Here is a 25,784-nt window from a genome sequence, read left to right as displayed (position 1 = left end):
GTATATTGCGCTTGCGTATAGCCATATACGTGAATTGATACCTACTCGCGAATTCAACTTCGAATCGCAGTTTTTGAAACGATTACAGAGAGGAGAAATATGCGAAGGGCAGGTTGAAATTGTCCGACAGAACTTTCCAGGAACCGCCTGGATTGAAATGCAGCGATGGAAGAACATTGATTCGAGAGGAAAAGCTACTCGAGGACAAGTATGTATTATATACATATACGTGACTGGTGAGAGGTCCACGTTTGTTAATTTGGTGTTACCATTCACAGCTCAATGGTTGAAGAAACGGTCTTTATTTTTAAATAACGTTATGAATTTCGTATTGAAATGTTTCTGTAAAATTGTTTGCGTTTGTGGAAAATGAAAGTAGTTTCAAACAAACGTGTGTACAAAGTTTATACGGATCGTAAACGGTTATTACTGTGATCATAGATAAAGGGGAACAAGTTTTACCCGGAGTTGCGTTTCAATTATTAAAATTCTCCGCGGAACGACGACAGAAAACTTGATAACGATTTTAAAATCGCCCATTACGAAGCAAGCCAAACAATGTTACGGAAAAATGAAAATATGCTGGTATAGAAGAAAGATATTTATACCATTTTTTATGAATTAACGCACATTGCATACGGTATTTAACAAGTTCCATGGTAAACTTGAAGTATTAAAGTGTACTTCGTAAGGCGTTTAAATATCTTATCGACACCTGCATGATCCGAAAGAAATATTTTACAAGATGTTCACGTTAAAATCTTTTTTGGAATGTTTATGAAGCCTCGAGGAAGCTTGGATCGAACGTAGCGTGAGAAATATATTGTGCGAAGATAAAGAGGAAAGAATACACAACTGAGAATTGACACGATGAATTTTTATTTTTATACTGAATGAGTGCTATAATCTGAGACACGTTCCTTTGGAGACTTTATGGATTTACATAAGTTCATATGGATATATCGTAAGTATCGTAAAAAGGTTTTTAGATGACTTCGCGTAGAATGTTTAAATATCCCATTGACAATTTCATGACCTAAGAAAAATTGTTTATGGAAAATATAACAAGATATAACTTGTGCTCAAATATATGTTAAATAAGATAACGAGATAAGATCTGGTAACGAGAATTTGATTTCCTTATACTTACGCCGGTAAAAGTAGCTAGAGACATTTCAATCATCTTACCAGCCATCAATTTCATCGGATAATTAGACATAGCGATAATTAGTATTAAAGAACGCATATGTTTGGACGAGAGATGATACCAATTGATCATGCATGATGCCTGTCCTACAATCTGGTTCTGTTAACAGAGCAAATACGATAAGATTTAGAACGTCGAATAGGTTACAAAAAAAGAATGATGTCATACTTCATCAATAAGAAGTTGACCAATGTAACAGAGTATAAAGACACAGAAGGTACAGGATATTTGTAACGTGACATAAATCAGTACAGCCGCGATGTTATTATTCTCCCATTCCTAAAATATGTATATCCTGTATTGATGAAAGAACAAAATATTTTTAATGTTATTATCAGACTGTGAATGTTCATACGATTATAAAAAATTGGAGCGTGCGAATAAAAAATGCGGAATGAAGTACACCAATTGCAAATACATGTAAATACACGGAAAAACTGAAAATAATACCGAAAATAAAAATCTTAACAAACCTCATTCTGATCTCACAAAACATTACTCTATTTAGATTCCATTGCTTTGTTTGCATTCATAAAAATACCATTTCGCATGAACATCCGCAGTCTAAGTATTATTCGCCTAACTCCTACCATGAGAATATAATATCCCACGAGACAAACCAAACACGTACCACCCATCATTTCCGTTAGACAAATGTACTCTGTAATTGTTTCAATGTTCTTTAAAAATCTGCAATCAAGTCACGAATACAGGGCATGCAACGCATAAATTACAATAAACTCATTGCTTGACCAATTCGTTTCCCAGTTAGAATAAATTATATTCCAATCCAACCGTTTCTATTCACAAAAATATTCCACTAACCTCTTTATTTTCGTCTGATATTCAACGATATCCATGATCCTCCGTTGGACCATCGTGTCAGACATGTCCCTCATATCCACCAGAGCCTTCATCTTGTCCACCAAGATCCTCAGCATGCTACACGCATGCAGAACAAAAAGAGCAGAAAGACCGCAGGAACCACTAATAACCGCGTAAATAACAAAACCAGCCAAAATTTGCACTAGAAACAATATTTCGTAATTTGGAGACTTCTGTTCGTCGAGAATTACGAAATAACTCGGACAGGGCAATGGTCTTATAGTAATATTGTCAGGAGTGATGATAGGTCCTTTAAGAAGAGGGAGTATCGTCCTGTAGCATAAACCACCTCCGTACATAGTAATTGCAGCGGTTAGCACCACTCTTCTCGCGATCTTCGCTTTCGAGCGAAAAATCAATCGATTCTCGTCCGTGGCTGTTATCCAGTCCTGCTTCATCACATCCAAACCTTTTTGAACTTCGTTTGTCCGCCACAGAAGGATCGTATATTTGCAGAACTGCATAGTGCAGTTAATAATCGGTCCCATAAGTTTCAGTCTAATCTTGTTGTTTTTCTCTTTGAAAAACACGTACATGATGGTTGGTACGATTATTAAGAAAAATAGGAAGTATGTCAGAATGTGTTCTGTTCTTAATAAAATTTTCGACATGAAGGAAGAGGAAAATGAAACGGGCCACGCACCAATTGCTCCTAAGATTGGTTTCACGTATCTCGTGGCGTATTTCATATCCTCTTCCCTCTTTGTTAGTTGAGATGTATTTTTCATGGCTGAACTCTTCGACATGACTGACCAGATAAGCGTAGAGTCAAATAAGAATTGGGCTTGATTCGATACGTTGCGCTTGCGTATGTGTGTAATCTGTTTGCGTATTCAGCATTAAATTGCAGTTATTGAACGATTGTATTGCACGGGGTAAAGTGGTTGAAATTACCCTGTCCAACTTTCCAGCAACTGCCTGGGTTGCATTGAAGCGATGGAGGAGTTTTGTTTTAAGATTTGAGGAAAATTTTGAAAAAGGGAACTATATGTCTAGTGTATATGTAAGTCGAGTATATTTCCTAGCGAAGCAGTTGAATTATCGTGAAACTTTAATTCATACATTGCAAATATAACAAGAATTTCTTTGAATATATTACAATTATTGTAGATTTTTATGTACATCTATATTTTTACGAATACAAGTAAAGAAATAGAATCTAAATAGAGATTCGTTTCACTTACTGGAAGTGAGACACGCTCACGTGTGTTCTACTTGAAATATTTGATATATTTTTTCACGTTGTATGCATTCTAATTGCAGTCTATGCAATCTAATTGTCAATTCAAACGTAGCTAATATTAAGAAACTGATAATTTAGAAACAATTTAAGCAATTGGTCATTTTCTTGTACGGGCTCGTCTTTTTAGGAAGCTCTCCATTTGTTAATTTGGTATACCATTTACAATTAAATCCTTTAAAAGGCGATCTTTATTATCGCTAAAAGATTTATCTATCTCTAAAAAGATTTTAGCGTTACGAATTACGTATGAAAATGATTCTACAAAATTACACGTGCTTGCGGGAAATTAAAAGTTTTTTACTGTCTGCAGAGTTTGTATGGGTTGCGAACGATTACTACCGTGACCGTAGATAAAGGGAAACGAGTTTTACCTAGAGCTGCGTTTCAATTATTAAAATTCCCCGCCGAACAGAGAGAGTAAACGCGGTAACGATTTGAAAATCGTCCATTGCAGAATAAGTTGGACAATGTTACAGAAAAATAAAAATGTGCTGATATCGGAAACAGACGTTTGTACCATTTTTTGTGAACTAACGTATATTTCATACCGTATTTAACAAGTTCCATGACAAACTTGAGGTTTAAAGAATACTTCCAGAGGTGTTTAAATATCCCATGGACACCTGCATGACCTGGAAAAAATTTTTACAGGATGTTGCAAGATTCGAAGATACGAAATTCGAATTTCTGTGTACTTACATCCGTGAAAATGGCTAAATCGAAGATTTGCACAGTGAAGCCTATCGCGTAATTTGGTGTAAGTTGTTCGTTAAAGAAGATAAAATAATATGGACTATATATCGGTCATACGGTAGTCTTTTATTTGGCAGAACGATTCTTTCTTTCAAAACTGTAATAATCGTCCGATTACATAGACCATCACTATACATGATAATTTTTTATTCCTATTATCACCCAATATCCAAAAAAATATAGCCAAAAGAATTGGCGTTCGTAAGGAAAATGTGTCGATTCTCTTCAGTTGCATTTAACCAACTGTCCTTTATTTTCACCATTGCCTATTTAAAGTCATTTACTTTTCAATTTTTCGATCACTTTTTCAATTGTTGAAGCGCAGACCTTGGCAGCGATAATTTAAAGAAATTCAATCGAACGTTATAAGATATATTTGGGAATTAAAACAGGAAATTATCATTTGTCACATATAATGCTTGTGACGAAATATTTAAATACTTTGAAAATGTATGATAGTGCAAATATGATATCGTGCAACATTCTACAGAACTTTGAACTATAAAAATTTAATGTACAAAATGATGAAAAGGTTTCAATTTCGTACAATTTCGAACAATTCGTACTCACAGTTTCTATTATTAGAATTCTGAGAAAAATAGAGGAAGTATCATGACGACATTAAAGTTGATCATTTCGAAATACATTGAACAACTTCAAAAGTAATTTTTAATTTCAATGACAAATTTTTACTACCAATAATTGATTATCGTACGCTATATATTACATTTAAAAAGTTCTATAGCAAACGTAAAACTACATACTTCGTAAATTCAACTATGTTGTTCAACTTTCTATTTAATAGAATTTCGCAACACATTGAGATATCCTATCGACGCTTTCATAATCTGAAAAATATATTTTGCAGAACGCTCGAAGATATGGAATTCTAATTATTTTATACTTACGTCGGTGAAGGTAGCCAATGATATCTCTATAATGTTGGCGGCGGTGATCTTTATTCGATAATTCGATATAATCATCACCGGTATTAGGCAGCGCACTTCTTTCGACGAAAATCGATGCCAGTTCAGCGTAACGGATATCTGTCTGACATTTTCACTCTGTCAAAGGTAAAGTTTATTATAAATATCATAAATGTCATACTAAATATATAGAAACTGATCTGATCAACTCCAGCGATTACTTAGTCTCCGAGAAATTACACGCTTGATCATATATGCTCTATTAACAAAATGAAGAATCATTAAGAAAGCGGAAGTGATCAGTTTGAGAAAATATACAAATATAAAACTGCGAGAAAGATTATTGCCAAAGAGTATAAAAAACTATTAACAAATAATTGATAACGTACTTCGTTGATAAGAAGTTGTCCAATATAACACATTGTGAAAACAATAAACATGCAAATCGTTTGGAACATGATGTAGATTATTACAGCAACGGTATCGCTGTTTTCCCATTCCTAAATATATAACGACACGTTATGCAAATAATTATATTATTTAGCTTTTCGACAGAGCTTCATAGAATTAATCTATTTGAATCATTTACCATGATAATACAGTATCCTACCAGACAGGCAATGCACGTACCATTGAAAATCTCCAAACAACTTATATACGACATAATATGTTCGACCTTGTCAGAAAATCTAAAATTAATTTGCACACACCATGCACTCTAATATCTTACATATCTGTTTTGTATATCGGCGAACATAAATTATTTCGACTCACTTTTTGACCTTCGTTCGATATTCAACAATATCTTTGATCATTTTGTACACAGCATTCTCGCTCGTGTCAGGCTGATCCGATAGCTCGATCATCATATTCGCTAAGATCCTCAATAAACTGGACATATGTACACAAAGTAACGAAATAAGCCCCAGGGAACCACATAAAATCGTGTAGATGACAAATGCGCCGAGAATTTGCAGAGTGAATATTATCTCGTAGTTCGGTGTACGATGTACATCAAAGAATGTAAAATGGCTTTGATAGGATAGCAGGCTTATAGTGGTATTATCCGGCAGGATGATTCTTCCTTTCCAAAGTGGGACGATTATCCGATTACAGAAACTGGTACTGTACATGAGAATTGCCAGTCCCAATAACATTTTGTATCCAATTTCCGTATTCTCCCGAAAAATTTTTCGATTCTCTTCCGTAGCGTTTAACCAGTCGTTCTTCATCGTCTCCATTAATTCCTTGAAATCGTGCATTCGATACAACAGGAACGTGTATTTGGTCAGTTGCACCAAACCATTAATATGAGGTACAAGCAGTTTCAATCGTTTTCTACTATTCGTTTCTTTTCCAAATATATATATGAGGCTTGGAATCAGCAACAGTAATTGTAAGAAATAACAGATGGATATTAGACACCATTTCGAGATTGTTGAGAAGACAGAAGTTGAGACAAAGTGCGGCCAGGCACCGACTATTCTTAAAAGCGTATATAATAACCTTAGGGAATGCTTCAGTTCTTCCTCAGCGTTTCTTATTCGAGACATTTTTTAGAGAGAGTAAATGTCAGCGAATGACTGCTGGCCACGTTGCGAACGAAAGTGACATTCGTCTCAAGAACTTCATCGCGCTTGCGTATGTAAAATATCTCGTATCGGCAAGGGATTGTAAGATACATTGTAATTTCTATTCAGTATTTATAAAAGGGTAGGGAGAGCGGTTGAAAGCTTTACTTATGTCGAATGGTTTGCCTCCATAGAAAAGTTTCATCGTAATAACAACTCCAATATATACTCGTACGATTCATCCTTTCAATTTCAGAGGAAACAATTTTTATAGCGATGATTTGAAAAAAAAAAAATGTTATTGTATCTCGTGAACGATTACATTATTTTTACAAACTTTTGATATATTATACACGACGTGTGTAATGAAATTACATATTTCGAGATATTACGACTCGGTTACAATATCCTACAACTTCCTACCGAAGTTTTTTGCAAAATTAGTAGCGAAGGGGAATAGCGATTATTGTCGATAGATACTACTATTAGGTAAATGTGAAGAGATTCAGTGCAGAATGAGAACAAGTTGTACACATATCCACAGTTCAGTTCACTGCTTCTAAGGAGGAAAACACCGTGGTAATAATATCAAAATTGTCTACCGGACCTAGTTTTCAAGGGTCTGTAACCATTTCTAAAATTCACTTATCATACATTATACTTAACCACGGCCTTGAAAACATAAGATATTGCTCGGGATTATTAGTTATGAGTTTTGCTTGCATTGCATAGATTTCCCCAGTGGGCAAGAAGCTTTATTGTTACAGCTTCGGTTGCTGGAGAGGAAATCTTTGTCTACAACGACTTTCGAAAATTCTAATTAAATGTTGCGAATAATATGCCAAGATATTAAAAGAAAAATATTTATAGACAAATGAAATGTTACGAAATTTCATGTCAACATAGTTACGATATTTTATAATTGTCTATAGATCCTTTTTACTGATTGGGACATCTACAGTGGTTGGAATGATTATCGTAGTAGCTGGGGAAATATAATACAAAAGTGTCCAGCACGTGAGAGGTACAACTAGTACATATAACTGCGAGTAAGTATCTAAGATTGTAAATAACTTCAAAAGTAAGTAGTAATTTTAAAATTGTCTATTTTAATTGTAGTTTCCAAAAAATATCAGAATTTATGTGACTTTCCGTAACACGTTCAAGTATCCCACCGACGCCTTTATGATCTGAAAAATATTATTGCCACCGTATATAACGAATGTAATGCAGAAATCTAAATTCTTGATACGTACATCAGTGAAAGTGGCTAATGATATGTCTACGATCTTTCCCGCCGTGAGTTTTATTGGATAATTCGACATAATAATGATTAATATCAAACTGCGTGCTTTCTTCATAGGAAATCGATACCAGTTCAACGTAATAGACATCCGCCTGACATTTTCGCTCTATCAAAAATCAAATTTTCGATAAACACCACGGGGATTGTTGTATTTGTTTCAAAAACATAATCGATTACATACTTCGTTGATAAGAAGTTGACCAATGTAGCACATCGCGTAGTTACAAAATATGCAAATTCCTTGAAACATAAGGTACACGATTATAGACGCAGCATTGCTTTCTTCCCATTCCTGACATACGACAATAAAGATTTATAGAAATAATCGTTGTTCTCAACGAGGATTTTAGGATCATTCATTCATACCACGATAATACAGTATCCCACTATGCACGCTTCTATAGCGTAATTAAATATCTCGAAAAAGTAAAGGTACGGTGTGATCTCTTCCACGCTATTCGCAAATCTGAAATCAAATTTCGATCGATTAATGTTCGTTATTTTCTACAGTGGAACTCCATTTATTCGAACTCGTACCTGTAATTTATACAATAGCAATGCATACACATTGGAAACGGTGTACTCTTCATAAGAGTTGGCCACCGCTCTTTCCTACCTATTATATTTCATTCACGTTGTAATATATTTCTTTTCAGATAAGAGGATTTTATCCGAGGGATTCCAAGTGATCGGACATTAATTAAAATTTCCTTTTAATGAATAGAGTTCAGATATATGGAGTTCTATCGAATATCATTAAATATAATTTTAAACTATACCAAGGTTGTACTAATTCTTACATCGAACATTATTTAATTAAAGTTAAGGTGTAACCGTACAATTGAACACGTATATTTAACACTGTTTTTATCTCGATAAAACTCAATATTAACACTACCTAAAGCACGTATTACTCACTCTTTGACTTTCGTTTGATAGGCAACAATATCCGATATCTTCTTCTGCACAGCTGTCTCGCTTGTATCTAACTGACTCGTAAGCTCGATCATTTTGTTCATCAGAATCCTCAACAAGCTGCTTAAGTGCAAGCAGAGCATCAAGCACACACCCATGGTACTACACAGAATCGTATAGTTGAGAAATCCACCCATAATTTGCAGAACAAAAATTATCTCGTAATAAGGAGTAGATTGTTCATTGAAGAAGACGAAGTAAACTGGACACGGTAGCATCCTCATAGTCGTGTTATTCGGTAAGACGATTCTACCCGTCGAAAGTGGTATAATTATACGATAAAAGAGACCTGTAGTGTACATGGTGATTGCCACTGTCAACACCATCCTATGTCCAATATTCGCTCTCATACGGAATATATGACGACTGTCTTCTGTGGCGTCTACCCAATCGTCGCTCAATTGATCCAATATTTTGCTAAACTCGCTTGTTCGTCGCAATAGGATGGTATATTTGCACAGTTGGCTAAAGCCATTTATGTGTGGTATCATAATATGAATCCGCTTTTTGCCATTCTTCTCTTTCAGAAATAGATACAGTACACCTGGTACAAAGACCAACAGTTGTAGGAAGTAAGCTGAGACAATTAAACTCCATTTTATAGCCTTTGAAAACGTAGAAGCGGCGGTGGGTTTTGGCCAGGCGCCGATCAACTTCATCGGTGGATAGATGAACTTTACAAAGTGCTTGAGGTTTTCCTCCTTGTTTCCTAACCGTGACATTTTTTAATCCGATGAATGTCCCGTACATGACTAGGCATGACGCAAGGGTAAGCGGTGTTCGTTCCAAAGCCTTCCGCGCGCTTGCGTGCATAAAATAATAAATCTAGGCGAACTTAGAAATAAATTGCTGTTATTGAGACGATCACTGTACACGAAGGGATTGCGATATCCCGTCTGAAATTGTTATAACCCAATGGAAAATTGATTGAAATTACACGTATGGACTTCGTCTGTACGGAGTGGCTGCTCCTCGCCAGTAAAAAGTTATAGTTTAATATGTATCGATGTCGTATTTTCTTATACGAATCACTTTTTCAATCGTTGAGGGGATAACCTTTGCTCTGATAGTTGAAAAGAACTCAATGAAATATTATGACAGGATCAGATACAATAAAAGAAATTGTAATGTGTTATATATAATATTTGTGAGGAAATTACGCATATTGAAATTTGATGATAGTGTAATTAAAATATTGTGCTATTTTCTACATAAGTTTTGTATGCAAATGAGATGACTGCAGTGGCAAGAGAATATAAAAGGGTTGCGTGAAGAGGACACACTGTATCAACTATTAGAATTCTCAGACTAATCCTCAGATCGTTTGTTAAGCTATTAACAATATGGAAATTAATCATTTCGAAATACATTGAACAGCTATATAGAAGAACAAAGAAATACCAGTTTCAACGACAAATTTTTACATACTTAATAACAGAATATCGTACAACTTTCTATCAAAGAGTACTTCGTAACACATTGGAGTACCCCATCGACGATTTCATGATCCGGAAAATATATTTTACAGCACGCTCGAAAATATCAAAATATGCAATTCTAATGATTTCATATTTACATCGTGAAGATGCAAGCAGCTAAAGATACAACTCTGGCGCCGGTGATTTTTATTTGATAAATCGACATAATAATCATCGGTATAACAAGCAGCGCATTTTTTTCGACTAGAATCATCATTAATCAAAATTAAAGTAATAGACATCAGCTTTATATTTCCGCTCTATCAAAAATCAAATTTTCAATAAACATCACGGGGATGTGGTATTTGCTTTAAAAACATAATCGATTGAATACGCGGTCGATAAGAAATTGATCAATGTAGCACATTGTAAATACAGTTTTATTGATTATTTATATCAGTTATTTATTTTCCCAAAAGATTTTATTCAATTCTGTAACATCTAATGTTACGCTAATTCACACATTTGACTCTAAAATATCCAAGTTACCTAATTTTATCTTTCTCGCCGAGACATTAATCGTGTAAGAAATGAATAACTAAAGAAGAGTGTAAATACTTCAACCACAGTAGAACAAGTTATAACGTACACGATAAGATATAACACGAAAAAGCCAGAATTAATAAAATCATAGAAAACAGTGGCTCTCATTGGAAAATTACTCGTACTGATTACATAAGAAATCGCATTAATCATATATCTAAAAGCCAAACTATATACCAATTGTCTTTGTGAAAAATAGTACACTATCTTATACGCTATTCAGAAAAAGTTCACTCTCTGATTTTCGTTTGATGTTCAACGATATCCACGATCTTCTTCTGTACGACGTCTTCATTTGTATCTGACTGATTCGAAAATTCGTTCATTTTGTTGCTCAATAAATCCCTAATAAATATGACTACGATATTTTCTAATTCTCGACAGAAGGTTTTTCACCGGCTGCGTAGTTTGCAGCGGATGTGAATGAAGATTACCATAGACATAAGCGTAAAAGGATAAGTACCATGCACAAGAGGAACGAATAATTATTATTTTAAAATTATACGTTATTTTAGAATAACGCGAATTATTTCATACTAAATTATTATTTCATTTTCTGTGACAACTATGCCCCAACTGATATTCTATTACAATGGTTCAAGAAAGAATTTATATACATAGTATAAAGCTTTCAAAAATATATTATATGCAGATGCTATACAAAAGTTTACAAATTTCAGTAGGCACATACTTAAGCGTCAAGAAATATGTAACTGTAAAAACTAGTAAAGTAAGGTATAGAATATATTTCGATTCGATTCATTGCTATAATACCTTCAAGTGACAGTATACCTTGTAAGTTTCATGCAAGATCAGTAGGATATTAATTAACTTTTCTTAGCATATTTAAATATCCCATCGCTCCTTTCATGATCTAGAAAATACATTTTGCAGAGCGTACAGAAATTTTGCGGCACTGATGTTTAATATGTACTTACATCGCTAAACGTCAACAAAGATACGTCCATCATTTTGGCCGCCGTTAATTTTATTGGATCACTCGACATAATGATTATCATTATCATATACCGAGTCTTTCTCACCGGGAGACGGTACCATTCTAATGTGACGCACGTTCGTGCAAAATTATTGCTCTGGTAAAAAAGTTGATAACAAAATTCATGATATTAATTATATTAAAAGTAGTGTATAATAATGAAGTGCAGATGTTTGTGCAAATTTAGATTTTCATGAACACAATAAACACATTAGCTACTGCCGACAAACTGTTGTGTTCTTTTATAACTAATCTGCAATTAAATAAATAAATTATCAGTTATGCTAAGAAAAAGAGGATTTCTTTTATTTATTTGAATTAACAATGATAGCACAGTTTCCAAAATTCTGGTGTCCATTATAACGTATGTATTATAATGTATAAAATATCGAGAATATAATACTCGTTATATTTAGGAGCTGAAAAGACGTGTGCTTAGACTGTATTTCTTCGATTGTATCTACAAGTATTATGAATTTAAAGAAATACCCGTAGTTTACCTACTTCATCAAGAAGAAGTTGGCCAATAGAACAAATCGTGTAGGAGGTGAACGTGAAAGTTGTTAGCAATGTAATGTATACCATTAAACCGATGGTATTATGACTTTCCCATTCCTGAAATATAGTCTATGATTTATTTAAAAAAAAACTGATCAATTCGACTTTATATTGCCCGTACCAGTATAACACAATATCCTAGCAAACCGATAATAATCGTTCCATTAAGGAGCTCAAGAAAAGAAATGTACTCGGAGAGCAGTTGTCCGTTACTTAAGAATCTGAAAGGACGATGATGGACGCTATGAATATGATATTTGACACTTTCACTAAACAAATCCTCGGATTCGATTAAAGAACTCATTACAAGAACGATTTTTTTTCACGTTGCCTATTCTATTCTAATAAAGAAAATAAGGAGCACAAGATTAATCTATTATCTTCAATGTGGCCAATAATATCGAGAAAGTGTGGCCCTAATTACAAAGATTTATATGGAGCGGTTTAAAATTTATTCGACTTTAGGTTAAAACACAAATGTTCTTGTATAATAACGATTCCATTACGAGCTTTGCATTCTAACTACTGAAATGCGTAATTATCAAAGAAATGGAAAAATTTGACACGAATTGTTTTTGTTATGAGTTCTCCAATCTTCCACTTACTTTTTGATTTTCCTGTGATACTCGACGATATTTACGACCTTCTCTTGAATAATTTCCTCGCTGGTATTCGACTTGTCGATGAGATCCATCAATTTGTCCGTTAAAATCCTTATTAAGCCGCATGTATGCAAGCATATCATCATCATAATCCCAATGGCACCACTGAATACTGTGTAGATGAATAAACCACTCAAAACTTGCAATACGAAAATTATCTCATAATATGGAGTGATCTGTTCGTTGATAAATGGGAGGTATGTTGAACTGGGCAATAGTCTTATAGTAGTATTATTCGGTAAAGTAATTCTGCCCCTCGAAAGAGGAAGAATCGTACGGTAGCATAAACCTCCACAATACATGGTAATGGCCACTATGGACACCACTCTATCACCAATTTTCGCGTTCTCGCGAAAGAGTCGTCGATTTTCTTCTGTGCTGTATAACCAATCGTTCCTTATCTCCCTCAACAGCGTTCTTATATCGTTCATGCTGTTCAATATGATAATATACTTGATCAACTGGATCAGACTGTTGATGAACGCCGACAACAGTTCCATTTTCCTTCTGGTGCCTCCTGCCTTGAAGAATATGTAAAAAAACCCCGGACAAATGACAAATAACGCCAAGAAAATACTAATGACAGGAATAACACGTTGAAATATTTTCATGCACAACGATGATTCTGGAGGAAGTGGCCAGGCACCAAGTACCATTAGGAGGGGCTCCACGTATCTTAAACTTTGCTTCAAGTCCTTCTCCCTTTCTTCTTTGTTTGATTCTTCTTTCGTTTTAATCATATTCTTTTCCAATGGCTGATAGCTCGAGCTTGATTAGTCACGTGCGCGTGATGAAATTCCTTTCGAAGAGCAAGACCACTACCTCTTTCGGAGGGTAAAACCCTTACTCCTTTCAAGCGGCATAGGTACGTTCACGTTCATAAATTTTTAAGAATCGCGAAGTGAGTATCGAATGGCGTCTACTATCACATTTAGTAATCGCAGTAATCATTTTGCGAAATTGTACGTATCTTGAGAGTAATTTGGAGTTCGATTTCCGGTAGATATGGTGAAAACTTTTCAAATTATTGAATTGAACCAATGCATTGGCAGTAGCCCTTTCCACTGTATCCCTATAATCTAGTAGCTTTCTGGAACATCTAATATTCTGCATATAATTTTCCATAGAAATACCATTTCTTTTATATCGAAATATCTGTATACAGAAAATTATGTGTTTCTACAGTGTTTTGCAGAGTTTTATTTCATCGTGATTCTCGATGATCATTCATTTTGTTAATGCAGGTTCAACAATTTTCCAGGCAACGTTTCCAGGAAAAGTAACCCTTGTAGCGACACATACTAAGCTTTGAAAAAGGCCAAATACCCACAATACCTAGGAAGTCTGAGAGATGTGCAATTGTAGTCTCTAAAGTGTCTCCAATGTTGGTAGTTGACGCGGATTCGCAATGACGCGTTGGAGTCACACACACATCCAAGAGTGAAGGGCAGTGATTAACACCTCGTGCTACCAAAACAGCTCCTGGATTCCGTCACGACGCCCAAAGACGCAACGGAACGTCCAAGAATGCAGGGCAATGACTAAAAATCTCAGAATATCAAGACGCTTCTGCGATTACTTCTCCAAAATTCCTAGCTCAGTCCAGGGAAACGACCGATTCTTGATAAGAAGCGAAACGTTTAAGAATGAAGGACAGTGGCCAACAATCTTAAACGCCAAAACTTGTTTCAAGAACTATTTCCTCGAGATCTACGTAATGACGAGCTTCCTTCGTAATCTACGAAAGTGAGTGTTTGTCCAGAAAGCGACGAATTTTGAAATTTTGTTCGACACGTTATAGTTACGACACGACTTCGAAATATACGACGACGCAAATAGATTTCTATCACAATCATTTACAGAAGTCAACTACATCCAAATAAACAGTACAAACAATAGATACATAAATTTTAATATAAATTTTGTAATATTCGGCCAATTTGCAATTATATCACAATAATGTACATTTTCGGTAGGATACAATTTGTTTATTGTTTATTGGTACACAGTAAGTTTCAATAAAACGATATAGACGTAAAAGGGTGTTGTACATAAGGGAAAAGAGCTGTATACACAGTATGTATATACATGTAAACTCCCTAGAGTTCAAGGGTGATAGGGACTTTCTTTGTTTCACGGACAGACCGACTTTCTTTCTTTTACGGACAACCATTTTGAGAGACACTTATTTCTCAAACGGACGGACAGAGAGCAACATCAAAAACAGACAAGACCATAGAAGAAAGAGTAGTTATTTAAAACATTGAAGATTGACGGAGAAAGATCGGTAGCTCAGGACGTTGAAAATCGATTTTCGATTTTCAGACTTCAGAATCGATCACCTGAATTACCACGTGATTAACGATCTTACATACATATTTGCAGTTCAATTATTCAAGTATTACGGGAACTATGGTTTTGAAATTATCTGTTATTGTAGAATGAAGCGAATGATTTCATGGAGGACAGAAACTGCACTGATTTGGATAGCAGACTACTATGTCATTCTTGGCGATAACTGCTTTCCAATTGATACTCTGTTGCAGTGGTTAACGAAAAAATTTGAACACTTATACAAATCTTTCAGTAATATATTACATGCAGTTATTGTACAAAAAGTTTTGAAATTTCGATATTTGCTTAAGTGTCTGGAAACATGTAGTCCAGGAACTGTAAAATCTAGTAAACTAAAATAAAAAATATACCTCGCCGTTCATTGCTATAAGATCTCTAAGTGACACTATACTACGCTTCATAAGTTTTATGTAAAATTAATAAGACATTAAGTCACGTTTCGTAGCATGTTTAAATATCCCATTGACGCTTTCATAATCTAGAAAATATATTTTGCAATGCGAACAAAAGTTTTGCGAGATTATAGTCTTAATATGTACTTACATCGCTAAAGGTCGATAAAGATACATCCATCACTTTCACCGCAGTCAATTTTATCGGATCATTCGACATAATCATCATTAGTACCACATACCGAGCCTGTTTCATCGGGAGACGGTACCAGTTTAACGTGACGCATGTTTGTGCAAGATTATTGCTCTGGTAAGAAAGTTGACAACAAAGTTCATGTTATTAGTGATATTAAAAGTGGTACATAATAATGAAGTGCAGATGTATGTGCAAATTTAGATTTTTATAAATACAGTAAACACATTAACTACTGTTGACAAACTGTTGCGTTCTTTTATAACTAATCTACAATTAAATGAATTAATGATCAGTTATGCTAAGAAAAAGATTTCTATTATTTATTTGAATTAACAATAGTAGCACAGTTTCCAAAATTCTGGTGTCTGTTATAACGTATCTATTACAATGTATAAAAAATAGAGAGTATAATATTCGTTATATTTAGAAGCTGAAAAAGACCTGTGCTTAGACTGTATTTCTTCGGTTGTATCCACAAGTATTATGAATTTAAAGAAATACCCGTAGTTTACCTACTTCATCAAGAAGAAGTTGGCCAATAGAACAAATCGTGTAGGAGGTGAACGTGAAAGTTGTTAGCAATGTAAAGCACACGATTACAGTGATGGTATTAAGATTTTCCCATTCCTAAAATATAATCTATGATTTATTTAAAAAAACTAATCAATTTATTTTTATATCACTCGTACCATTATGATAGCATATCCTATCAAACAGATAATACCCGCGCCGTTAAAGAGCTCAAGAAAAGAAATGTACTCGGAGAGCAGTTGTCCGTTACTTAAGAATCTGAAAGGACGATGATGGACGCTATGAATATGATATTTGACACTTTCACTAAACAAATCCTCGGATTCGATTAAAGAACTCATTACAAGAACGATTTTTGTTCACGTTGCCTATTCTATTCTAATAAAGAAAATAAGGAGCACAAGATTAATCTATTATCTTCAATGTGGCCAATAATATCGAGAAAGTGTGGCCCTAATTACAAAGATTTATATGGAGCGGTTTAAAATTTATTCGACTTTAGGTTAAAACACAGATGTTCTTGTATAATAACGATTCCATTACGAGCTTTGCATTCTAACTACTGAAATGCGTAATTATCAAAGAAATGGAAAAATTTGACACGAATTGTTTTTGTTATGAGTTCTCCAATCTTCCACTTACTTTTTGATTTTCCTGTGATACTCGACGATATTTACGATCTTCTCTTGAATAATTTCCTCGCTGGTATTCGATTTGTCGGTGAGATCCACCAATTTGTCTATTAAAATCCTTATTAAGCTGCATGTATGCAAGCATATCATCATCGTAATCCCAATGGCACCGCTAAATACTGTGTAGATGCAAAAACCGCTCAAAACTTGTAATACGAAAATTATCTCATAGTATGGAGTGATCTGTTCGTTGATAAATGGAAAGTATGTTGGACTGGGTAATATTCGTATAGTAATGTTATTCGGTAAAACAATACTGCTCCTTGTAAGTGGAAGAATAGTTCGATAGCAGAAACCACCAGAATACAAGGTGAAGGCCACTATGAACACCACTCTTTCACCGATCTTCGAGTTCTCACGAAAGAGTCGTCGATTTTCTTCTGTGCTGTGTAACCAATCGTTTCTTATCTCCTCCGACAGTATTCTTATATCTTTCATCCTGCACAATATAAAAATGTACTTGATCAGCTGGACGAAGCTGTTGATGTACGTCGTTACTATTTGCAGTTTCCTTTTGTTGCTTTTTTCCTTGAAGAATACGTAATAAAACCCTGGGCTGACGAAAAACAAAGCCAAGAAAATAATAATAAAACGAATAACCCGTTGCAATATCTTCATCCACAACGATGATTCTGGAGGAAGTGGCCAGGCACCGAGTGCCACTACAAAGGGTTCCACGTATCTTAAACTTTGCTTCAAATCCTTCTCTATTCCTTTTTCATCTTTTGCTTCTTTTGTTTTCATCATTTTCTTTTTCCAGTGGCTGAAAGCTCAAGCTCGATTGGTCAAATGTGCACGATGAAACGCTTACAAAGGGAGGCACCACTACCCCTTTCAAACGACAGGCATACGCTTGCGTTTGCGTTTATAAATTTTTAAGCATCGCGAAGTGAGTATCGAATGGACTACTATCATATCTAATAATCGCAGTAATCATTTTGCGAAATTATACGTATCCGAGAGTAATTTAGAGGTCGATTTCCGGTAGATATGGTGAAAATTGTTCAAGTTACTGAATTGAACCAATGTATCGCTAGTATCCCTTTCCGCTCTATTACTCTATAATCTAATAAAACATAGTTTCTAGAACATCTACCTTCCCGCATATAATTTCCCGTAGGAATACCATATCTGTATCCAGAAAATTATGTGTTTCTACAGAGTTTTGCAGAGGTTCGTTGCATCGTCGTGTTTGATCATAATTCATTTTGTTAATACTGATTCAATGATTTTTCTGTTTTCATTTTTGCAGGGATTTCACGGATCGCGATTTCTAACAGTTAGTCATTTTAAAGAACTATTGTCGGGAGGAATGAGTTGTTCATATAGTTACTTAGTGAAATAGTAGACACAATGTGTATTAAATAAAATGGTGGACAGAATGAAAGAGTGAAATAAACAAAAAGAAAATGTTTATTATCTTTTTTAAAACAGTTTCATGTGTAATGTGTTAATATTTACTCTTAATCACATTTATTTTTGTATATGTTGTTGAATATAGTCGAAATCTTTTTTTGCTTGAATTTTCATGCTGCCATTGCACGCAGAACATTGAAATATGCTGCTGAAGTTTTAACCACCTAAAATTATCTTCTTTTCTTTTTCTGTTTAAAACATATATACACATACGGAACTTACGTCGCAAAATGCTTGAAGCGAGAGATCTAATATCTTAGCCCCAGACAAACTCGATGGTAATCTAGTTCTTAGTATGATTGTCCTTACATTCTTAGCTTCGTTCAACGGAAAATCGTACCATGGCAGAAAGTACGATGTTTCTCCTATTCTTTCGCTCTTTTCAGTAAATAAAGCAACATTGAAAGAGAGACGTATACAAATTAATATCATTATTTACTTCAAACATTTTTGATAAAACGTGATAGTTTGAAACTGGAGGCGTACCTCTTGTTTGAGACGATCACCAATGAACGATATTATAAACACGTTTACAAACATCGATGTCATTAATACGAAATATGTTATTGTACTGAAGGTTTTATGATCTTCCCATTCCTAAAAAATAGTGGATTATAACATTCTTTATTGTTCAATTTCTTTCGTGTTATTAAATATTAAATTCTGCTATACCATAATCACGCCAAATTCTAGGAAGCATATTACAATGGTACAGCCAATCATCTCCGACAGAAATACGAAGCTAAGGGATTTTCCAATAACTGCAGAGTATCTATAAGTCATTTTTTAAATGTCAAATAAGAGTAGTTGTAATTAAGAAGAAATTCAGAAATTATTAATATAAGTAAATAGATACTATGTGAAAATTAACTAGGTGTATGGTCGAGGTCATATTGCTGTCGACAAATATTTCGAACGAATACCTTGACGATGGTAGCGATGATGGATGATAGCGACCAAAGCATCGAGAAACCGCGCTGACTAGTCGAACAGAAAGCAGGGTGCATAACAACACTGAAGTGTTGTTCCGACGCGTATAGATACAAGAACGACGAGAATAAATCTTGGGAACTAACACTTGATAACATTTTTACATAAAGTGCAATTTTGTTGTATGGTCGTGTAGTGAAACATAGTATAACCATTAAATACATACATATACAATATACAACAATATCATTTTGTTAACCCTGTGGAGATCCTAGTTGATTTGTAAATATTTTTAAACGGATGCGTCGCAAAGATTGCCTCCAAAAACAGCTGTTATAACAAATGAAATTTATATATTCCACGTACAGATCGTCGATTTAAAAAATATTTTTCTTATTTCGTTTATTACTGTGGATCTAAGATATTTCTATACTTACGAGTATATAGTATTATCATTTGTTATACATATATGTTATAGATATTTGACATTTTAATAACGATAAAATGTATCTATTTTTACATAAAAATTGATATTTTTATAAAATATATTTATGAAAAAAGGTTAACAGCCTATAAAATAAGATTAACGTTTGTTATTGTATATTCGTCGGATACATCACGATCTACGGCAAAATTTTTAGGACCACGACCTCTGCAGGGTTAAATTAATAAACCTGCAATCTTTGTACTCAAACCTTACATATAACAAAGAAAAACTCGTTACACATAATAATATGACATAATATGTATTACATATAATAATATAATAATTCTTACTCAATTGCTTTCAGATGACATTGAACGATATCAGCAATGCGATCGTGTAAATCTCGTTTATCCCAATTACGAAGCTTCTCGATTCTTCTATTGGTAACTTCGAACAGACAGCAAGAATGCATCGTTATAGAAGCAATCAAGCTATAAATTCCATAATTCGTAGTCATTATGATGCAACTGATGCACATCTGGACGACAAACGTGATCTCGTAGATCGGCGAATCTTCGATGACGAAGAAGACATAATCACTCAAATAAGGCAAAGGTATCTGAGTGGTATTATCAGCTTTCACGATCCTCTCCGATATTAGAGGCAAAATAATATGGTAGGGCAAAGCACCAGAGTAACCAAGGGCCAAATATACCATTGTAAAATATCGTCCAATTTTTGCACAATTCAGCATTATCATCCGATCTTCCTCGCATTCCACGTCCTTGTACTGTATTTCGATCTCGTTCAAGCAAAATCGAATTTCTCTTCTATTAAAAATTAGCGTCCAAAATTTAATGATCGCCAAAAGGCTAAAAACCTGCGCGGCGATCACCTTCATATACTTGGTTAGATCTTCGCAATCGAAATAAGTATAAATCACGTGTGGTATTAATAAGAAACACATGAGGATAAAAATTGTTACTGTTTGGGTATACATTTTAACGTTATCTAGGAACGTATCCTTTCTAGGCCAAATTCCTATCAGCGTTAACAATGTCTTGGCGATGTGTATCACGTATTCGGAGTCCGATTTGTAATGCTCGTTACGATAAATTAGATTTTTTATTTTCTCGCTCATATCGGCCGATAGTATGTATAGCTTCCTATTTCTTCCGACGTGCGATAGAACACTGTTCGAAAGGTTGCGAAAAGTATTAACAGACATTGGCCATTGGCGCTTGCGTGGAAAATCAGATGGAACGATTGTCCGAAGACAATTTGCTACAACCTCATGAAACCGTAATGTAAATATTTCGAGTGCAGATTCGAAAATTAGTGCAATTTATTTAATACGTACTTCGCGAAGTCTATTCCCGGAAGTAGCGCAACTACATGCTGGGCTGCAAAGCGTACGCTACAATTTATATCCATTCCGATTGAACAATCTCGTATGAATAAATCGCAATTCGAAGATTGTCCAAAACGTTTACCCGTGTTTTGGTCATTTTCTTGTAATATCCATGCGATTTACTTGTAACATGTGTGCAACTTGACCAATTTCTCTTTCGTGTTTTCCGTCATCGGTAAGAAAATCGTTTGCGACGAAAAGGATAGTAAAACTATACAATATCTTTTGGTACGATCTAGTGTAACTTCTGAGTCAACGTTTCCATGTGCGATATTGTTAATCTTCATGAAATTTTAATAGCAGAAACATGAAATTTCTTGCGAGTTCCCTTGAACTGTATAATCGTGCGCTGATCTGAAGAATACAACGTTATCGTTCACGCTCGGTAACATAGTTTCTTTCCAACTATTATTACGAAGCGCGATAGCCACCGACGATTAACGTCGTAATTCGAGTGCTGATTACGGTAAGAGCACCGTTACGGTGACTATTAGTTCAAGTTTAAGGCTTTCTGGGGCATCGCGGAGAACGACATTAAAAATAGAGATCATAAAAATGAGTTTATTGAATTTAGTCGGGACCTGCCGAATGAATTCAACGTTTCACTGTGTTTTTCAGGCTCAATATGATTCATTCAGGAGGGTACGACAGTGCGACGACAATGTTCATCGCCAAGTGGTGGACCGCGGCGCCAATTCAACATAACTTCGTCGATCTTCTGATTATGGTAAGAATAGTTCTCTTTGTATTGGTCGTTGTTATGTTTTATTGAATAATGAGTCTGTTGTATTGAATGGAAGAGTCTGATAAATAAGAAAAGAATATTTATTATCTTTCTCAAAGTATCTTCATGTGCAATGTGTTACTAGTTACTCTTAATCACATTTATCTTCGAACACGTTGTTAAATATCTTCATACCGTCATTGCTCGAAGAAAATTGAAATAAGCTGCTGAAGTTTTACAAACCTACAATAATCCTTCCTCTGCTTAAAAAGTTTTCTACCAATATATTTATTTAAAATGATGTGTATGAGTACTTACGTCACAAAATGCTTGAAGCGACAGTTCTAATACGTTCGCTCCAGACAAACACGATGGTAGACTCGTTCTGAGCATGATTGTGTTTATATTCTTCGCTACGTCCACCGGAAAATCGTACCATGGTAGAAAGTACGATGTTTCCCCTATTCTCTCGCTCTTTTCGGTAAATAAAGCGACGTCAAAAAAGAGAGACGTATATGAATTAAAATCGAAATTTACTTCAAACATGTTTAATTAAAACGGATTTGTTTGAAATTGGAGGAGTACCTCTTGTTTCAGACGATCACCGATGAACGATATTATAAACACATTTACGAAAATCGATGTCATTAATACGAAATATGTTAGTGTGCTCAACGTTTTATGATCTTCCAATTCCTAAAAAAAAAAAAAAAAAAAAAAAAAAAACAGTGGATTATAGTAACTCGTATTATTTAATTTTTTTTATTTTAATTAAGTACTACATTCTATCATACCATGATCACACCGAATTCTAGGAAGCATATTATAATGGTACAGCCAAGCATCTCCGATAAAAATACGATGCTGAGTGATTTTCCAATCAACGCAGAGTATCTGCAATTTATTTTTTAACGTCAAACAGATGTAATCAAAATGTATATATGTATTGATAAGAAAAAATTAATGTATCTTACTATATGGAATATACCATTGAAACAATCTCGACACTTGTTTGTTTTCGACAAAATGTATTTTATTTACGATCACATATCAAATTCCAATGATTATATTTTTTATAATCGTCATAATTACGTATAATAATATGTTATAGTATATTAATATATATATATATTATTATATTATATATACAGTGTATAATATATTAAAATGAATTTTAGAAATCAGTATGCAATAATGAAATTGGCATTTGTAATTGCCAAACCTTATACAACTATTTTGTTAGTTGAGAACCTCTTTATTTTCAGATTCTTTTAATTTTTGAATTATTTGTCAGATTGAAAGAGTAATACTCTAAACTGATAGAGGCATTTCTGATACTAATACAGCCCATGATATTTAAATATTAAATATATGTAGAGTATGTAAAGTAAATAGAAAAATATATTATTACTATATTTTTAATGAGTAATTTAGATTTATAGTCTGATGATTGCGTAAAAGACGCGTTCCATAAATATTGTTTCTAATCACTAATTCATCATTAATATATACACTTTGATAAAATGTACACCCTATTGCTATAAATCGATCAAAATGTCTAGATACTTATTGGATAGAGTATTAATGAATAATGATATATTCCTGTATAATAAAATATGTTAAGAGGCATCCAGTAGGAGCATAGGTTTATAATAATAGTTAAAGCAATATTAAGCATCGACCAATATTTCGAAGAGCAAGTTTAACGGTGAAACAATTCTCTCCCATCAGAAGGGACTGAATTACAGAAGGGACTGAATAACAGAAGGGAAATTTGTTTCGACGATTACGAAAATGTGCATTGAATTACATAGAGTTACAGTCAGAAACATATAACTTATGTTCTTGACAATAACATACATAAAGTGCAACTATGTTGGATAAACACATAGTTAAATATATATATAATATAACCATTTAAATATTTAATACAAATATATAATTCTATTAACACAGTGGAAAGTGTAGTTTATCTGTAAGATGCACGTGAAATCGTTTTATAAACATTTTCAAGTACGTACATTGTAAAGCTTGCGCGCAAGAAGTAATCATTGTATATACATGTATTTACATGTTTAATATATGTGTAAATTCTATATGTCAAAAGAACTTTCAGTAATTTTTTATGTATGTCATAGATAATTTCTCATGAAGAAGTATTTACATTTTGTTTAATAAACACAGTAAAATAACAATATTAATTGTTTATACATTTAATGTGAGAATATGATATAGTTAATTGCTTGACTAGGCGATTAATTCCAGGAATAAGCAACAATCTCAGGGTAATAGGCTATGGTACACATAAATTATCATTATTATTGTTATTTTATTTAATAATTAATTGTTAAAATAATTAATAATAGACAAATTCTATTTTCTGTGTACTAAAAGTATTTCTGTACGTAGCATAAATTAAAATCACTGTATTCCACGGATGTGATACGATCTATCTAGGGTAAAATTTTTGGATCCACAATCCCTACAGTGTTATAAATACGAATAATGTAAAACTCGTTAATAACAAATGTAATAATAAAACGATACTTATTGATTTATTTATTAATGCTGTAAACTTAATTATTAAATAATATAAAAATTCTTACCCAATCGCTTCCAAATGGTACTGAACGATATCAACAACGCGATCATGTAAATCGCATTTGTTCCATTTATGAAGTGTCTCGATTCTTCTACTGGTAACTTCGAACAGGCCGCAACAGTGCATCGTTATAGAGGCAATCAGGCTATAAATCCCACAATTCGTAGACAGTATAATGCTACTGATGAATATTTGCAAGACAAACGTGATCTCGTAGATCGGTGAATTTTCGACAGTGAAGAAAATATAGTTGCTCAAGTAAGGCAAAGGTATCTGAGTGGTATTATCAGCTTTCACAATTCTCTCTGATATTAGAGGTAAAATAATATGATAGGGCAAAGCACCGGTGTAACTGAGGCTCAAATACATCATTGTAAAGAATCGACCAATCTTTGCACAATTCGTCATTACCAGCCGATCCTCTTCGCATTTCACGTCCCTGTATTGTATTTCGATTTGGTCTAAGCAAAATCTAATTTCTTTTCTATTAAAAATTACCATCCAAAATTTGATGACCGCCAAAAGGCTGAAAATCTGTGCGGCAATTACTTTCATGTACTTGGTCAGATTTTCGCAATCGAAATAAGTATAAATCACGTGTGGTACTAACAAGAAACACATAAGGGAAAAAACTATCGTTGTTTGAATATACATTTTAACGTTATCAAGGAACGTATCCCTTCTAGGCCAGATTCCGATCAGTTTCAACAACGTCTTGGCAACGTGTATCGTGTATTCGGCGTCCGATTCGTAATGGACGTTGCGATAATTCGTAGAATTTCCGATTTTCTCACTCATATCAACTGATATTACTTTTTTCATGCCTTCGGACGTACGGTAGAACTCTGTTTGAACTGCTGCGAAAAATACTAACAGACAAAGACTATTGGCGCTTGCGTGGAAAGTTGGATGGGACGATTGACCGTAGAAAAATTGTTACCAGCTTATGAAATTGTAATGCAAATATTTTCGAATGTAGAATGGAAAATTGGTGCAATTTATTT

The 25,784-nt window shown here is 34.1% G+C and overlaps 7 protein-coding genes and 1 long non-coding RNA gene across 9 annotated transcripts; 1 reads left to right on the top strand and 7 right to left on the bottom strand.

Moving 5' to 3' along the window:
• Positions 1-126: 126 nt before the first annotated feature.
• On the top strand, positions 127-22,194 carry LOC126918272 (uncharacterized). Its single transcript, XR_007711290.1, has 6 exons — positions 127-208; positions 279-964; positions 7,518-7,666; positions 14,497-14,850; positions 20,408-20,658; positions 22,073-22,194. It is a non-coding gene; the product is annotated as an uncharacterized LOC126918272 (long non-coding RNA).
• LOC126918269 (odorant receptor 4-like) lies at positions 1,087-3,369 on the bottom strand. The gene is made up of 4 exons (XM_050725979.1): positions 2,033-3,369; positions 1,798-1,897; positions 1,376-1,486; positions 1,087-1,306 (listed from the first exon to the last, which is right to left on the bottom strand). The coding sequence occupies exons 1-4, from the start codon at positions 2,836-2,838 to the stop codon at positions 1,094-1,096; spliced, it is 1,230 nt and encodes a 409-aa protein (XP_050581936.1). The 5' UTR covers positions 2,839-3,369; the 3' UTR covers positions 1,087-1,093.
• Positions 4,740-7,522, bottom strand: LOC126918259 (odorant receptor 82a-like). The gene is made up of 5 exons (XM_050725966.1): positions 5,789-7,522; positions 5,604-5,703; positions 5,404-5,514; positions 4,997-5,152; positions 4,740-4,936 (listed from the first exon to the last, which is right to left on the bottom strand). Exons 1-5 carry the CDS (start codon positions 6,565-6,567, stop codon positions 4,883-4,885), a joined length of 1,200 nt encoding a protein of 399 aa, XP_050581923.1. The 5' UTR covers positions 6,568-7,522; the 3' UTR covers positions 4,740-4,882.
• On the bottom strand, positions 7,646-10,281 carry LOC126918240 (odorant receptor 4-like). 2 transcript variants are annotated; one of them, XM_050725936.1, is made up of 5 exons: positions 8,810-10,281; positions 8,258-8,357; positions 8,073-8,183; positions 7,842-7,997; positions 7,646-7,775 (listed from the first exon to the last, which is right to left on the bottom strand). In XM_050725936.1, exons 1-5 carry the CDS (start codon positions 9,586-9,588, stop codon positions 7,725-7,727), a joined length of 1,197 nt encoding a protein of 398 aa, XP_050581893.1. In that variant the 5' UTR covers positions 9,589-10,281; the 3' UTR covers positions 7,646-7,724. The 2 variants fall into 2 exon arrangements, with proteins under 2 accessions (XP_050581893.1, XP_050581892.1); XM_050725935.1 differs by having other exon boundaries at positions 7,646-7,997.
• On the bottom strand, positions 10,764-14,498 carry LOC126918257 (odorant receptor 85b-like). Its single transcript, XM_050725963.1, has 5 exons — positions 13,048-14,498; positions 12,564-12,663; positions 12,389-12,499; positions 11,826-11,981; positions 10,764-11,761 (listed from the first exon to the last, which is right to left on the bottom strand). The coding sequence occupies exons 1-5, from the start codon at positions 13,842-13,844 to the stop codon at positions 11,711-11,713; spliced, it is 1,215 nt and encodes a 404-aa protein (XP_050581920.1). The 5' UTR covers positions 13,845-14,498; the 3' UTR covers positions 10,764-11,710.
• LOC126918256 (odorant receptor Or2-like) lies at positions 15,682-18,207 on the bottom strand. The gene is made up of 5 exons (XM_050725962.1): positions 17,221-18,207; positions 16,737-16,836; positions 16,564-16,674; positions 16,003-16,158; positions 15,682-15,937 (listed from the first exon to the last, which is right to left on the bottom strand). The coding sequence occupies exons 1-5, from the start codon at positions 18,015-18,017 to the stop codon at positions 15,887-15,889; spliced, it is 1,215 nt and encodes a 404-aa protein (XP_050581919.1). The 5' UTR covers positions 18,018-18,207; the 3' UTR covers positions 15,682-15,886.
• Positions 18,666-21,438, bottom strand: LOC126918238 (odorant receptor 13a-like). Its single transcript, XM_050725932.1, has 5 exons — positions 20,394-21,438; positions 19,359-19,458; positions 19,173-19,283; positions 18,909-19,064; positions 18,666-18,850 (listed from the first exon to the last, which is right to left on the bottom strand). The coding sequence occupies exons 1-5, from the start codon at positions 21,269-21,271 to the stop codon at positions 18,797-18,799; spliced, it is 1,299 nt and encodes a 432-aa protein (XP_050581889.1). The 5' UTR covers positions 21,272-21,438; the 3' UTR covers positions 18,666-18,796.
• Positions 22,119-25,663, bottom strand: LOC126918243 (odorant receptor Or2-like). The gene is made up of 5 exons (XM_050725945.1): positions 24,785-25,663; positions 22,973-23,072; positions 22,764-22,874; positions 22,497-22,652; positions 22,119-22,421 (listed from the first exon to the last, which is right to left on the bottom strand). Exons 1-5 carry the CDS (start codon positions 25,600-25,602, stop codon positions 22,368-22,370), a joined length of 1,239 nt encoding a protein of 412 aa, XP_050581902.1. The 5' UTR covers positions 25,603-25,663; the 3' UTR covers positions 22,119-22,367.
• Between the last annotated feature and the right edge of the window lie 121 nt (positions 25,664-25,784).

This window comes from Bombus affinis, chromosome 7 (assembly GCF_024516045.1).
Source record: "Bombus affinis isolate iyBomAffi1 chromosome 7, iyBomAffi1.2, whole genome shotgun sequence".
Taxonomy (NCBI): domain Eukaryota; kingdom Metazoa; phylum Arthropoda; class Insecta; order Hymenoptera; family Apidae; genus Bombus; species Bombus affinis.
This window is presented reverse-complemented; position numbering and strand designations above follow the sequence as displayed.